Raw genomic sequence first — 14960 nt, 5'->3', positions numbered from 1 at the left:
CTATTGCAAAATTCTTTAAAATTTGAAGAAGTAGAACAAAACACGAGAAGTAAACATTTTGTTCTCTGCAAATCACAGAATCATACAGCAGAAATTAGAGAAATGAGTATCAATAAGAGTATCAATAACAATTATACAGTTAATACAATTAATACAACTGACAATGTAATGAGCTTTAACTAACAGTATAGTAACTAGGGAGCCTAGTCTCATTAAAAAAATATAGTGCTTCTGGTTATGTGTACTGTCTTCTAGACTATATGTCTATGCCAAAGGGGAGTCAGGGCTTAGTTAGCTTCGTTTAATACAAAACTAGGGCCAAAATTGTAGCCTGTATATATATGGAGGAGAATAAAAAGTATATTAAGCAATCAAGTCTAGAACTACATAAGAGAAACAAACTTGTCACTTTTGCTTATTTGTGATATTAGTATCACAGGAAGAGAACAGATCGTATTCTTTAGAGATCCTCATCAGTTCACACAAAGAATGAGGCCACCAGGTAGGTGAGTATGCCGATTTCTCTTATGAACTCGCCCAATTTCTTGAGCAGTGAGAGAATCAAAAGTTTTAACTAACTTAACTTTCACTTCTCTAAGTAAGTAATTTGGCAATGCTTTAGCTCTAAAACATTCGCTACTGAGACTGAGATGTGGAGCTCTCTTCTTTTGAGAACGTTGCCTGTTGTTTCCTATTATTTGCTACCTTCTGCCAAGAACAAATATCGCCTATGAAATATTTGTACTTCTGGAAATCCAGTTAATTTCTGTCACAGGTAAAGTAGTACCTTCAAACAATTTCAGATCTCAAATCATCAATGTTGAATATTAAAAAAAAATAAAAAATTCTTTCCTAAAATACACTACAAAGGCTGGACTACTGAGTGATACATTTTTGAGGATATACCATGGCAATACAAGAATTACAATAAGTACTTTACTTTTTCTTAAGGTCCTCTTACACAGTATCTCTACTCCTCAAGTAAATGATAAAGCATGTCTAATAACAACGGCTTTAAAGTACTTCTGCCACAACCCAAAAAAGCACAGAAAGGGTTCTTCAGTGAGAGCCAGTGAAGCGATTCATGTGTTCAGAGTCTGAACAGTTGCCGATTTAAGTACATGTGAATGATGCACTCATTGGAACTGAACAAGTGAACAGATTTTGAAAGCCAGAGTGACCTACTGTGCATTTTGTCAAACAACTTCCTATACAGGATTATCTAACTCCTGGCACAAATCACTTTTTTTTTTTCTGCTCCAAGGTTCTCAAGGAAACAATGGGATGAGAAGGTTTCTCAAGGAGAAGATGGAAAGTACTGTGTTGAGACTGCTGTAGCACAGAGCGCTGGAACAGAAGACAGCAGAACTCCTAATCTACACTAAATGAGGAATATTTAATATACCACGTTTACCTTTTCCTCTAGAATTTGATTTTACTATTTAATTAATGGTTTACAATACTTAATAACTAAAATATAACAAAATCCAGTATTAAAGTATTTTCTCTTTATTTCACTGTTCACAAGATCTTTTCTACACACATTTCTGTATCAAAACCACCAGTTTATTCTAGTTTTAGATGACACTACAGTACCTGTCATGCACCAGCTAAAACCAGTTCAGTCATTTATTGACACTCCTCAGCTGTGCCACAGTAATGTTTTTGACACAACTTTCCATTGTATAGCCAAATTCTGTCAGTTTACTTCCTAACTGCTCAACTCTTCTTAAGTTTGAAACCCTGAAGTTCCTACAATGTAGGAATGTAGGCACCTTTTCATTAATATAGATATAGCAGGACAGGCATATAAGCACCTCACATACACTTCTGCTGTGCTTGATGCAGAACACAAGGTTGCGCAGAAAAATCTTTTTGCTTTTTAACGAAATTCACTCTGTGTCCAGACTTTTTCAGAAGCCTGATTTTTATCCTAGCAGTGTATGAGTGGATCACTGAGAAAAGTAGTAGCTTTTAACAGCTGGTAAGGCAGAAGAGATTCTTAAGATAGGCAAAGGGAACAGGTTAGTTCTTCCTCTGTGTACTTAAAATGTACACAGGACTGGACTCTTGCAATAAATGCTAAGCAGCTCACTACCAGAGCAACCGTAGTGATTCAGAGAACAGCAACTACAAACATCACAGCTCTAAGCAGATTAACAGACACAAAAAAATCAGACAGCAGTATCTCTATAGAATGTATGATGAAAGACTAATTCAGAATAACACAGAAATCATATGCACCTAAGGTTAGCTGCACAATACTGTATGTGTTTGATTAAACAAGTCAAATAAAAAAATCCTCATTTTAAAAAAGCTATCAAGGAAAAGAAACAAAGATACAAAATGTTTCTAGGGAAAATATTAAGCTGCCTTAACAATGTGACAAACTATTAATTGAGAAAAACCCACAAATTCCAGCTAGGTTAGTAAATCCATCTTGCCTTAAAAAGTCAAAACTCTGCTGTCACAGACTCCCTCTCGCCAGTAAAGGGCAATGATCATCTCATTAAGATGCTGCAGGAAACAATATGCCTGGGAGAGAGAGACATCTAAAAGAACTTTGTGCCTTTCCCTGTTCTCATCCCAGGAGCCAACGCTGCTGAACAGCAGAAATCAGTAAAACTTGCATCAACTGTAGCAGAGTTTCAGAAAGACCACAGCTTTACACTTTGCGGTTCATGGATTAATTCCATATACCACTGGATACATAAGTACTATTTGGTTTGAAAGAAAGAACCGGTCAGCTCATAGAAAGAAGTGGCAATAACCTAATCATTCTTCACTCTTGAAAAGGGAGCTCTAGCCTTAAAACTCAGGCAAAAAACCAGCACTATGTATAGATTTCATTCAGCTTTGAAATCTGCAAAATCTGCTGCTTGGGTCATGTACACGATTGCAACACTACACAAAAATAAAGCTTATATCACAAAGTCTATCTACAGTCTATCTGCAAAAAGACTGAAAGAAAAAGGCTAATTAAGGTATATGCATATTTCCTGAAAGCAAACAGTGAGGGTAGAAAGATTAGTTAGTGTTGCTACGATGTACTATGAGAGTAGTAATGGCCTAATCAAACAAAAGTTTAGCTGCAGTCTCAGATAATGTTTCTGAACCAGGACATCAGCCTGACTTCAGCAAACTCCCAAGTGAAAAGAGGCTCCAGCAAATTCAACATCTAAAACCTGGCTGGGTAGAACAGCAGAAAAACATACTGGGGGGAACAATTCTGCATTGAAGGATGGATGACTGGGTCCTCTTTCATGTATAAACTCAACAAATGTATCAGATTATTTACTAAGGAAATTCACAAACTTTAAGCCATGGATATTATCTTAGCAAAGAATCAGTTAAAACTGTATTATAACCATGAAAACACCTTTTCCTAGCCTGCACTCCCAAGGACATCTTAAGAAAAGCAAACCCAAAGGATGTAGTATTTAAATCTTCCCAAATATATTCAACAGAGAACTAACAGTATAGTCACAGGGGGTTATCAGTTGCAATGCTCAGAAGTAATCATGTAAAACCAGTTTTGTCTTGCTTCTCACATCTGCTTTGTGCATCTATCTCTGCGTTTTTCCAACAAAAGCTGTTTACTTACTAAGGCATATATGTTCCTCACCATAACATTTATCATCTGAAGCATTATTGTCTCAAATTAAACAAATAATTATTTCAAACTAGATTTGGAAGTAAGACATAGACCTAATAAAACCTGAATTTCAAGTTGGTATGAGTCACTTTCAGGCATATTATTCTTAAAAGAATGGAAAACTTCAACTGAAATTGAAAGTAGTGATTAAGTGGATGAGGGCAGTGGAACACCTGGAAATTCCAAGCGTAACAAAATCATTATATACTTGTTTTTCTTTTTGAGAGCTAAAGACTTGTATTAGTTAGGAATTAGTTTTCAGAAACAAGTGAAGAAATCAGCTGCTTAGATGCTACAATGCTGACTATCATGATAACTTCAGAAAAGAGAAGAAGAAAGTAAACTGTAAAAATTTCAATGGAGTTTAAATACCGCATTGAAGTGGGAAGAGGATATATGAAAAACACTCTCCTGACAAATAATTCACAGGATTTAGACAAAGTAGTTCAGGAAATTAATATCAGAACTGTAACAAGGTTTGGTTTGGTTTTGTGGGGTTTTTTTTGTTTGTTTTTTAAATCAGAGACACTAAGAAAAAGAGTCTAACAAGAGGAAATAAAACTGAGATATAATTAGGAAGGGAAAGCCCATAAGCTGGAAAGACTTGTAAATCTTCATGGCTGTTACAGAAGCTCATATCTTGTTGGAAAGTGCACAGGACAGACTAAAGAATGCCTTCACAAAAACAAAAACAAAAAACCCAAACAAAAAGACCCATTAAAAACAACAACAACAACAAAACAACAAACAAACAAAACACACAAAACACCACAAACAACAAAATGATGTTGTATTTCATTGTTCCAGGGATTTTACAGATGTGATTTTATTCTCAGGGCTTTCTGTGCAAATTTTTCATTGTTTCTTTAATCAAATTTTGACTCATAAGACAAAAGCTGCAATGTATTCTTTCAACTTAAAATAGATTTTTTTTTTAAACTGATAAAAATATTTATACCATAACCTGGTCACTGCAGATGGAAAACTGATTTACCTGGATATTTTCAGCAAAGCTGGCTGAGACAGCACTGCATCTATTCTCCAGTAGGTATAATTTTCCACACATTTGAGAGAAAGCATTGTGTTTATTTTCCTTCAAGTTCCTGATGCTTTCATGCATTTTGTTTAAAGTTTATATAATCTGCATATTATTTTAAAATTAGTCATTTTTTCTGAAGTAATATTAATTTGTAAAGCACTATTTTAAAATAACTAAAATGACAGATGGAAAAAATGACTTTTAGTTCTTGGGATAAGAACTGATTTCGAGCAACATTTTGCAGCCCCACAGTGCTGGAGTGAATATCCCTCCTCCCTTCCAGCACCTGAAGTCACTTCAACAACAGCCCATGGAAGCAGCAAAGTAACACTGGGAGTTAAGGCTCAGAGGAACAGAACTGCCACCAAGATCTGTTATTGCCACCAGAGCCCTCAGCAGCGTGAAGCTGGTGGGATGTGAGAGACTGCCAGCCTGCTGTTTTGAAGAGTTCATAAAGTTGTGAAAACAATGTGACTGGAGGAGCAAGGCAGGGTTGGAAAGGCTGAAGAGAAGACAGGAGAGCCTTGGAGAGTGTAAGGGAGTAAAGGTGGATGCCTGCGTCCTTTGGTTCCTTCAAGCAGAATATAAGTTAACTGGATTTCTAGAGGTTTACATGAAAACTGGGAGAAGGTTCCTACTGGCTCTTACTCAGAACATTGTCTCCCATACTGGAAGCCATCCTCCACAGAGCCAAACTGCTGGCAGGAGAACAGGAGCAAGGTCCTCTCCAAGAGCATCTCCCTCTAGTTCCACAGCTGGTCTCACACCAGTGCGGGAGGCTGCTGACTCAGGGGTTGCTCCCTGCCTGTGTGGTTAGGCAGCACTTCACATGTTTCACAGAATCACAGAATGTCAGGGATTGGAAGGGACCTCAAAAGATCATCTAGTTCAATCGCCCCACTAGAACAGGAACACCTAGATGAGGTTACACAGGAAGGTGTCCAGGTGGGTTTTGAATGTCTCCAGAGTAGGAGACACCACAACCCCCCTGGGCAGCCTGTTCCAGTGTTCTGTCACCCTCACTGTGAAGAAGTTTCTTCTCATATTTAAGTGGAACCTCCTCTGTTCCAGTTTGCACCCACTGCCCCTTGTCCTGTCACTGGTTGTCATCAAGAAGAGCCTGTCTCCATCTTCATGACACTCATCCTTTAGTGATAAACATTAATGAGGTCACCCCTCAGTCTGCTCTTCTCCAAGCTAAAGAGCCCAAGCTCCCTCAGCCTTTCCTCATAAGGGAGATGCTCCACTCCCTTCATCATCTTTGTTGCCCTGCGCTGGACCCTCTCCAGCAGTTCCCTGTCCTTCTGGAACTGAGGGGCCCAGAACTGGACACAAGATTCCAGATGTGGTCTCACCAGGGCAGAGTAGAGGGGAAGGAGAACCTCTCTTGACCTACTAACCATCCCCCTTCTAATACACCCCAGGATGCCATTGGCCTTCCTGGCCACAAGGGCACAGTGCTGGCTCATGGTCATCCTGCTGCCTGCCAGGACCCCCAGGTCCCTTTCCCCTCCACTGCTCTCTAATAGGTCATTCCCCAACCTATACAGGAACCTGGGATTGTTCCTGCCCAGATGCAAGACTCTACACTTGCCCTTGTTATATTTCATTAAATTTTTCCCTGCCCAACTCTCCAGCCTGTCCAGGTCTCTCTGGATGGCAGCACAGCCTTCTGGTGTGTCAGCCACTCCTCCCAGCTTGGTGTCATCAGCAAACTTGCTGATAGTGCACTCTATTCCCTCCTCCAAATCATTGATGAATATATTGAATAGTACTTTATTTAGGGTATCTCTGAAGAGAGCAACAGTAGTACAACTCTATCTGGAGAGATCAAAAGCTGAAGTTAAAAGAATATTACACACAGTTATTTTAAATGTATGAAGAATTTATTATGAAATTATGACAGGGTTCATTATGGCAGAATAGTCTCTCTCGTTCCTAGCTGGTACTGGATTCAAAAGCGTTATTAAAATCACAGACAGAAGAAGCTAAAAACTGAGGCAGAGCTAGGAGAAGAAAGGTCAAGTATGTTAAATTAAAAGAAAATAGGTAGGAAATCTGCTTCTTCCTCTAAGTTGTGACAATGATTTCTTCCCTTACTATGGACCTTAAAGATGTAGTCAAGCCCTTGCTCTTAACCTGGGAGAGAGTGACAAAAAGCTTCTGTAAACTGGTACTTGACCATTCTCCCAGTACAGGAAGAGAAGGAAGCAGCAACCAGGACACGCTGCAGCTTGGTAACACTGCACTGATCCAATAGCTATTTTAGATTAGCTGTGACCTTGTGTTTTAAATCCAGAGATCTGTAAAATTTCTTATTTAGCTCCTCTGATTCACTGTATTTACTGAACACAGCTCTACATTCAAACCTGAATCTCAGCAACAGATTTTTTTTTCCCCTATTATTACCTACCTTCCATGGATTCTGACATTTACCATAGGTAATATTAGTGATATGTCTCAGTACTTAATTACTACCAAATTTAATACTGAATACAGCATTACTGAACAGTAACACACCTACCAAAGGAAGTCATGGAAGCAAAAACTAAATACGATTCAGCTTTAATTTTTTTGTTGTTGTTGTTAAGGAGGGAAAGGGTTTTGAGCAGTTCTATGAAAAAGCTGCATGCTGTTACTGAGATCAGTTTTTAGCTGGTTGTTGAACTGAATCAGACCACAAAGGAGTCAGACAACATGTTTTCCCCACTCCTTACAATTCTTCTTATCTTTTTCAGACTGGTGCATATTTAGAAAGAAAATCTTGGCAGGTGGGCAGGACAATATGATAGAAAAGCTAGGCATAAAAGCAGGTGGACAGGACAGCAAGAGAGCAAGTATCAGTGAGTAAGCAGACTCAAAGAGCAGCCAAGGGGACACTATAACCCAGAAGCAGGTGAAAAGGCAGGGGAAAAATGCCAGACATTCAGCAGGTCGATAAAGCAGCACCAAACAGCGTGTGTGCCAAGCAGCAGAAGAGTAATTCCGCAGAGTCAGCAGATGCGCTCAGCGGGAAGGCAATGCCAGGCGCTCGGAGCGGGAGAAGGGGACAGGGAAGGGCAATGTCCACGTGCAGTCAGATCCAAAGGACGGTAAGGAGGCGACACCAGCCGTTCCACAGACGGACAGGGCGGTAGGTAGTCAGCGTCAAGCAATTAGCTGGTCAAGAGGTAACGCCAGACAGTCAGGCAAAGGGCCAAGATTTGAGGAGGAAAACGCCCCGCAGCCAGCAGGTAGAGAGAATAAAGGAGTAGCGAATGCCAGGCAGTCCCCAGGCAGGGAAGGCAGCGAAAGACCAAAGCCCATGAATAATCAGAAGTGACTGTCGGCAAGGACAAAACACGAGCCTGCCAACCGAATGTCAGGGCAGCGGGGTGGCAGTGCTTCTCCAGTAACTTAGGATACCATGAGTGAAGCAGTCCCCAGAATCTAGATGCTCACTCTCTGGTAATATCATTGTATCAGAGTGAACCAGGAAAATCCACAGGAGATTAGCACACAAATGGAAACAGCAGATGAGACTGACCCTAGCACTTGGGGAGGCCATGGGACCTTCCTATAAAACAAAAATATGAGAATCCACAAGAAAATCAAACAAATGGAAAAAATGTGTCTATAAAAACTGTTTCTGATGATGATTAAAAAAGCAAAAAAATACTAGCAAAGAATTAGTTTGGAAATGATTGGGTGGGATTGAAAATGTTGCTTACCCCTCTCTGGAGCCCACATAATGGGAATGTTGGGAATTTCTGCAGCAGAAAAACAGAAGAGAAAAGGGATTTCTGACTCCCAGTTCAAGGAAAGCATGTCAATTTAGGACTGGGTAACCTCTTTGGGCAAAAAATAAGAATTCAACTGAATCTTTGCCCATCCCCAGATACATGCCTTTATTGAGGTTTGCAAAAAATTTAAGAAGCCCACATCATTTTCATTTCATGTCATCCCACCCTTATTCCTCAAAACCACACTTACCTCTAGCACAAGGTGCATAAGAGGGGGAAGGGGATGGTCTTGTGAGCTCATTCCCATATCCACTGCAAAATAGCTTGTGAAGATGAACAGGAGTACCCATTAGCCACTGCCAGCCATTGTGAGATACACTGAGTAAGTCATTAACTGTTACTCATCACTAGTGCAGGCTGGTGTTTGAATCTGGCTTAGATACATCCACAGTCTAATGATTAAAGGATTAGTCTTACAAGTCTTGTGGGGTAACCCTCTTCTACGGCAAGAGTTGCAAAAGTACAAAACTTATCAGCACCTTTTTTGACCTTGAATCTCCTCTTTCACTTAATCACTCTGTTGTTTAACACGTTGTTAGGGTTTTTTTAAACAAATTAAACCATGTTTCCAAAATCTTAGCTACTGCTCCATTTCAGAAACATGTAATGAACTCTGGAATGTAAAAACTGAGAAAATCCCAGCAGTATTAAAATTCAGTAATTTAACTCATCTGTCATTTCAGCCATGAGCCTTTCTATTCAGTATCTTCCTAGTAACCAAAAGTCATCCTACTAGGAATCAAACTTCACTATTTCTGTCCTCTTAGAAGTCCACATTGTGTGGACTTCTGCCTGCACATTAAGTTCGTATTGGGAACACCAAAAACCTACACCTCATTTGATAAGGCAATAATTTGCAACAAGAAGCCAATTCTTCCTTCTCATGCAAACTGCAGACAACCTTAGACACAGTAAAAGAGGCATTAGTTCTGCTGTGCATTGCTGAACTAGGATTTGGTAAGGTCACCAAGACAGAATCCATATGAACGTGCGATGTAACTCATATGCAATAAAGCACTTAAGGAATGTGGCAGTAACAGGCCAAGCTGACAGAACATTAGTTATACTAATCCTCCGGGTATCAGCCAGTCATTCTCCTGCTAGCTGAGAAGGCACAGGAATAACAGGGGCTAATATAACTTCAAATTTAGAAGCTGAGGTCATAGGACAGGAAATTCTTGCACATCCAAACTTTCCTGTATCAAACGCTACTGTTTGTGTTTAGAATAGAATAACAGGAAGTTTAGGCAGAGGAGACCACGTGATTTCCATCATGACTGGTAATCACATAAACCAGCCAGGAACAGCATACGCTGACTGAACCCAAGTAGATGCTAATCCTATAGAGTATGAGTTGCTCAGAGCATGCATTGGGAGTTTCATGAAATCCCCTGATTCTGTGGCCAGAAGCAATTACAGTTAGCTGCACCACAGCAAGAACAGGGTTGCTAGCACCTCCTCTCCAAACCTTTCAAGGCTCAATGAAAACAAACTAAGGCAAACTGATCTCAGCAAACCATAAGATGATGTTTATTTGTGGAAGAAAATGTGAACTTTTTAAATCTAGTGAAGGTTTAAATGTCAATAATAAATCATCAACAGTAGATTATGCACCTCATTATTAAAAATTGGGAAAAAGAATATACACATGAAGTGACAAGAAGCTAAAATATCTGCGAGTGGTCTAAACTGACGTTAAAAGGCAAATGTTTTCTTGTTGATAACTGGTAAGACTTTCATGCCTGAGTGTGACAATAGTATTTTCAGTTTTCTATTCTGGTACTTACACTGAGTTAGCATTTTGCTGAAGCTTCACTGCTCCACACGGTAGCAATTAGCAGAAGCAGGCAAAGGATCAGCTATAATCCTAACAGTAACTGCTGAGGCCAGCTGCTTTCCAAGACTCTTCCAGTTTCTTTCCATTTAGTGGATGGAAGAGCTCCTACACAGCAGGTAAGGAGCAAATAAGAAATCCTATACTCTTTAATAAGTATTAGTTTTAATGATCAACTATTTTAATAGTGAGTCATTTTGCTACTCTGGTGTGTTTATGTCAAAAGGACTAACTCACTGAACTTTCATACGTCTTAAATCCAAATTAGTATTTGCCCTCTAGTTATTATTTCTTTAAGCTGCCTTCACAGAGAAGTCTTTCTAACATGTCTATACATTTTTTTGTTAATTTTCTCCGCATTAAGCTTTTATTAAACTCTTTGTAATAGGCTATTACCCGAAAAAAATTTCACATTAGGGGCAACAATTGCATAATTACAGGCCTGACAATGTTCCAGAAAGGACGACAAGATCCACCCACTCTTGTGGCTACACTGATAATAGGATCCAAGGCAGTTAAAGTTAACAGAGAGATGTCCAATCGGGCTGTGGTCCTTACAGTGAAAACACAGCTAAAAGGCATCAGTAATGTCAAGAGGAGGAGAACCCTTCTCTTCACCCAAATAAAAGTAAATTATAATCACATTTTTCTTCTGAGTGTATTTTTGAAAGTAATTGAGATCACTGGAATATGAAGCGTTTGTCCACGCACAAAGTATGCTAAGTCTCTTTCCAACTTCCATTCTGAAATTACCTCGGAATAAAAAGCTTTATTCCACAATTTAAGATAAAAAAGCAAGATTTTGCTCATTACTGTAGCTTTGCTTCTCATTTCTTCTTTTCAACAGAGCTTACAAATGTTTCATACAAGTTTGAAAGACAGAAAACAGGAATGATATTTGCTATATGAGAGTGTTAAGGAAAGCTAAAATAAAGTGCATAAAAACTGATCCTCAAATGGGCAAAAATACCCTCCTGCTTAACAGGAATTTTATTAATATTATCTTTAGGATGTGATGGTCAGATGACTACACAGAATGTTAACACACTAGTTAAAAAAAAAAAAAAAATCTATTTGTCCCAGCATCCTCAACTGATATTACCAGAGTTTTGCATTAAAAAACCCAATAATAATAATAAAAATATATATAAGCAATTCCTGTAATCCTTTTGGATGCAGGGGAAAAATTGCATTCCATTTTAGACACATCAGTCCTATATAAAGAGACAAAAGTATTCTCTGTATTCCTATTCCCCCTTCTTCCCCCACCATCTTCATACTTGTCTATGACAGGAAATCTAGACAAAAAACAAGTTGAGAGACATACATTCTTTCAATCCAGTATCTCATCTGGATACACTGACGTGGAAACATGTTCAAAAATACTGTTTATGTAGCAGAATGTCAAGAATTTACCAAGCCTATTTATATTTATCAAAATCAGCACGCTTCAGAAATGGTCTCTTTGTATTTTTCTAATTTGTTTCTTTTTTGTACTTTTTTTTTGGTGTGGTTTGATGTGATTTGGTGTGTGTGTGTGGTGTTTATTTGGGGGGCGGGGGGCCTGGGGTGGAGTCAGGGGCTTCTTTTCTTTTTTTTGTGTAACCTCTGATACTAAAGTCAGTGGAGTTGACATGGGCTGACTTCCTTCCCTCACACACGTCTCACCACAGCTGGCCTGGCAGCTCGCAGGTGTTTCTGTACAGTGACTGCAGTTGATAGAAGCACAACCAAGCTCTTCAGTGATGCTGGCATGTTACCCAGTCTTCCTGAGAAAATCACACAGGAGAGGAGAAAGTGCACTTTTTAGCACTTTGTAAATCAGCTAGATCAGTCTGGATTTTCCCAAGACACAGGTAAGCTGATGGTGTACCATGTGGTGCAAACAATCTGTATACTGCTGCTTCTTGAAGACAATGGTAACAGTTGGTTAGTGAAAAGTGTTCTGCAACTAAATATATCAATTCTGCTATAATAACATGTCTTCCAAATACAAAATTAAAAATCTAATTATAGAATTTTAAATTAAATGAATAAGGCACACACATATATTTGGATTTTTATAACCTCCAAGACAGCATTTCAAATAATAAATTTTATTAAAAAATTAGAGCAGACTGGATAAAGACTTAATCATATAAGCTAGGAACTACGTGGAGTGCTAAGAAAAAGGAAATGATACCTTATAGAGCTGTTGATGAACTTCTAACAGAGCAGCATGGAGTTTGGAAGAAGTCTGTCACAGAACAGTCTATTCCATTTAAGTGTATTTGTTGCCTAGACACACCTGGCAAAGTTTCATAATTCAGACCCTTTAGGAGCAAGCTGGGTTAGAAACATCGTTTTCTGAGAAACATGGAGAACAACAGTTCTCAAAAGATCTGATGACAGGTTACAGGATCAGACATCGTACATACACAGTACACTTCATTTACAATAGCACTACAGAGAAATCCAACTTAATGGGCAGTGAGACCTCCATTAAGAGATATGGAAAACTACAGTCTTAAAATAGACTACAAAAATAAATGCTGAAAAAGGTTGTTAAACTGGAGGATTAAATTGATTATTGAAGGGTAAAAAACTGGAACGACAGCCTGGGTAATTAGAGGCCGTATGGTTTCACAGAATTCCTACCAGAAAATGACTCATGTCCCATGTGAGATGAAGACTTCATTCCTCCTCACTATGGAGCCATCCTGAAGTGACAGTTTGTGCAAAGATAATGAGTTTCTCCTGACGCAGTGTCAACATTATGATGCTTTTGGTTTGGCACTAAGAGTTGAATTCTGCTGAAGAAGAACAGAAGTACTCCCATATCCTCAACAAACAATACTAGAAATCCTACTGCCCTGGAAAAGCACTATTTGAACCAGGGAGGACAAAAACCCTTCATATTATTTCTAGTTTACATTCTTGCCTATTAAATGGAAGTTGTTATCTGAAATGTCTGAGTGGATTTGGGTTAATCTGGGGGGAACACGTGCTGTAAGAGTATGGCTATAACATGACATACCCTGTCGTATCACAAGAATCTTATTTCATTAACAAATTTGAATGGAAAACAACCAAACCAAACACACACATGGAAATTGCAAATCATAGAGATTAGGAGGAGTGTCAACATTACTTGGGACTGAGAAATGGAAGAATACCAACATTAAAATAGTCTTTGGAAATGAAATGGAATTTGAAGAAAAATTCACAGTAAGGAAAAACCTGGGACACAGCAATAGCACAAGATACATTAGGGAACTGGGAAAAGACCGGTGAGAGAAAACTGGCAATTGGTAGTGATTATAAAAACACTGGTGCAATTTTGATTCGAACATACAAAAACTTGATAGCACAGCAAAATAAAGAATTTGTTCTCTCCAGACATGGGTTTTGTGTGGCTGGGTTTGGAGTATTTTGTTCATACTGAGCATGCTTTTTTTTTTTTCTCAGAAAAATGCTGACAAATAGGAAAGAGTTCAGAGAACAATGATTTCTTTTCACAGACTAAAGAACTCCAATGAAAGAATAAACAAATATGCATATATTGTCAGATTAAATGAAAACATGTATGTGCCTAAATACATTTTAAAACAGTCTATAAATATTGAAGAATATAAACAGCAATAACTAAAAGGTGCATTCTTCATTTATCCAGCACATTGGAAGAGGAGGAAGACTGCGAAGAAACATCTGTCTGGCTTTATATGATGGAAAAGAGCTCTTCTATGCTTCATCTAAAGTCTTATCTTAAAATTGCAGGGCTGACATCTGCCCTGTCTCTGAGCTACTTGTGAATACACATGGTGACAGATGTCCACCACCAGTTGAGGCACAATAAGTTGACTTCTATCGCCACAGAGCACATAAAAATAGTCTCGTAGCAGGGCAAACAAGACTTGCAAGCCACACTAGAGATGAAGGATAAGAAAACACCTAGAACACTCTCTTAGGGGCAAACAAGTGAATTTTTTGGATGTGCAATTTTACAAAAGAATAAATATAAAAACAGAGAAGACAGAAGCTAGAAAACTGTGCAAAGCGCCTGTATACATGAGACTTCCTTTCTAACTTGTATTAACCAACAGCAATAGAGAAAACACATTTCTATATCACAAGATCCTTAGCGAAAGATAAAAGTGCAGCCACATTATTTAAATATCTTCACAAAAGATAATGAATACTATCATTAACATGAACTGTAACTACGACTCATATACTGTAGTTCCAAGGACAAAATGTTTGTATCTGGAAATAAAAAACAAAAGTGCCCTAAACTTAACTTTGGCTATATATAAAGTCCTGATCACTGCCCAGCAACAGACACTTTTTTCAATCAACAAGCACACCAGATGAGCATTTCCAGTAGGGATTTAAACACTACCCCTACAAATTACAGGGAAAATAAGGTAGTAAAAAAAAAAAAAAAAAAAAAAAAAAAAAAAAAAAAAAAAAAGGTGGTTGTATCTACAAAATTAAGCCTACACTTTGGCACTAGTCCAAATGCAAACTACCATCAACTGCCACAACAGATGAGGAACTGCAGTGTTCACTAATAACATCTACAAGACAGTTTCCTTCAAATTCAGCCGTCCATTGGGTAATTTTTTTTTTAAATATCTACATGCATTTCATCACTTCTCGTCATGTAGACAA

General features: G+C 38.5%; 1 protein-coding gene across 6 annotated transcripts in view; it reads right to left on the bottom strand.

Moving 5' to 3' along the window:
• GPHN (gephyrin) overlaps nt 1-14960 on the bottom strand; it is a gene marked incomplete at both ends in the record, with an annotated part of 292255 nt that overhangs the window by 124763 nt on the left and 152532 nt on the right. For 2 of the 6 annotated variants that reach the window (XM_080346039.1, XM_080346043.1), the window contains one exon: nt 8405-8443. The exons of the other annotated variants lie outside the window; for them this stretch is intronic. In XM_080346039.1, coding sequence (XP_080202165.1) covers nt 8405-8443 — 39 coding nt within the window. The remainder of the gene's footprint in view (nt 1-8404; nt 8444-14960) is intronic. 6 annotated transcript variants of the gene reach the window in all.

The sequence above is a fragment of the Nesoenas mayeri genome (genome assembly GCF_963082525.1).
Source record: "Nesoenas mayeri genome assembly, chromosome: 5".
NCBI classification, from domain to species: Eukaryota; Metazoa; Chordata; class Aves; order Columbiformes; family Columbidae; genus Nesoenas; species Nesoenas mayeri.
This window is presented reverse-complemented; position numbering and strand designations above follow the sequence as displayed.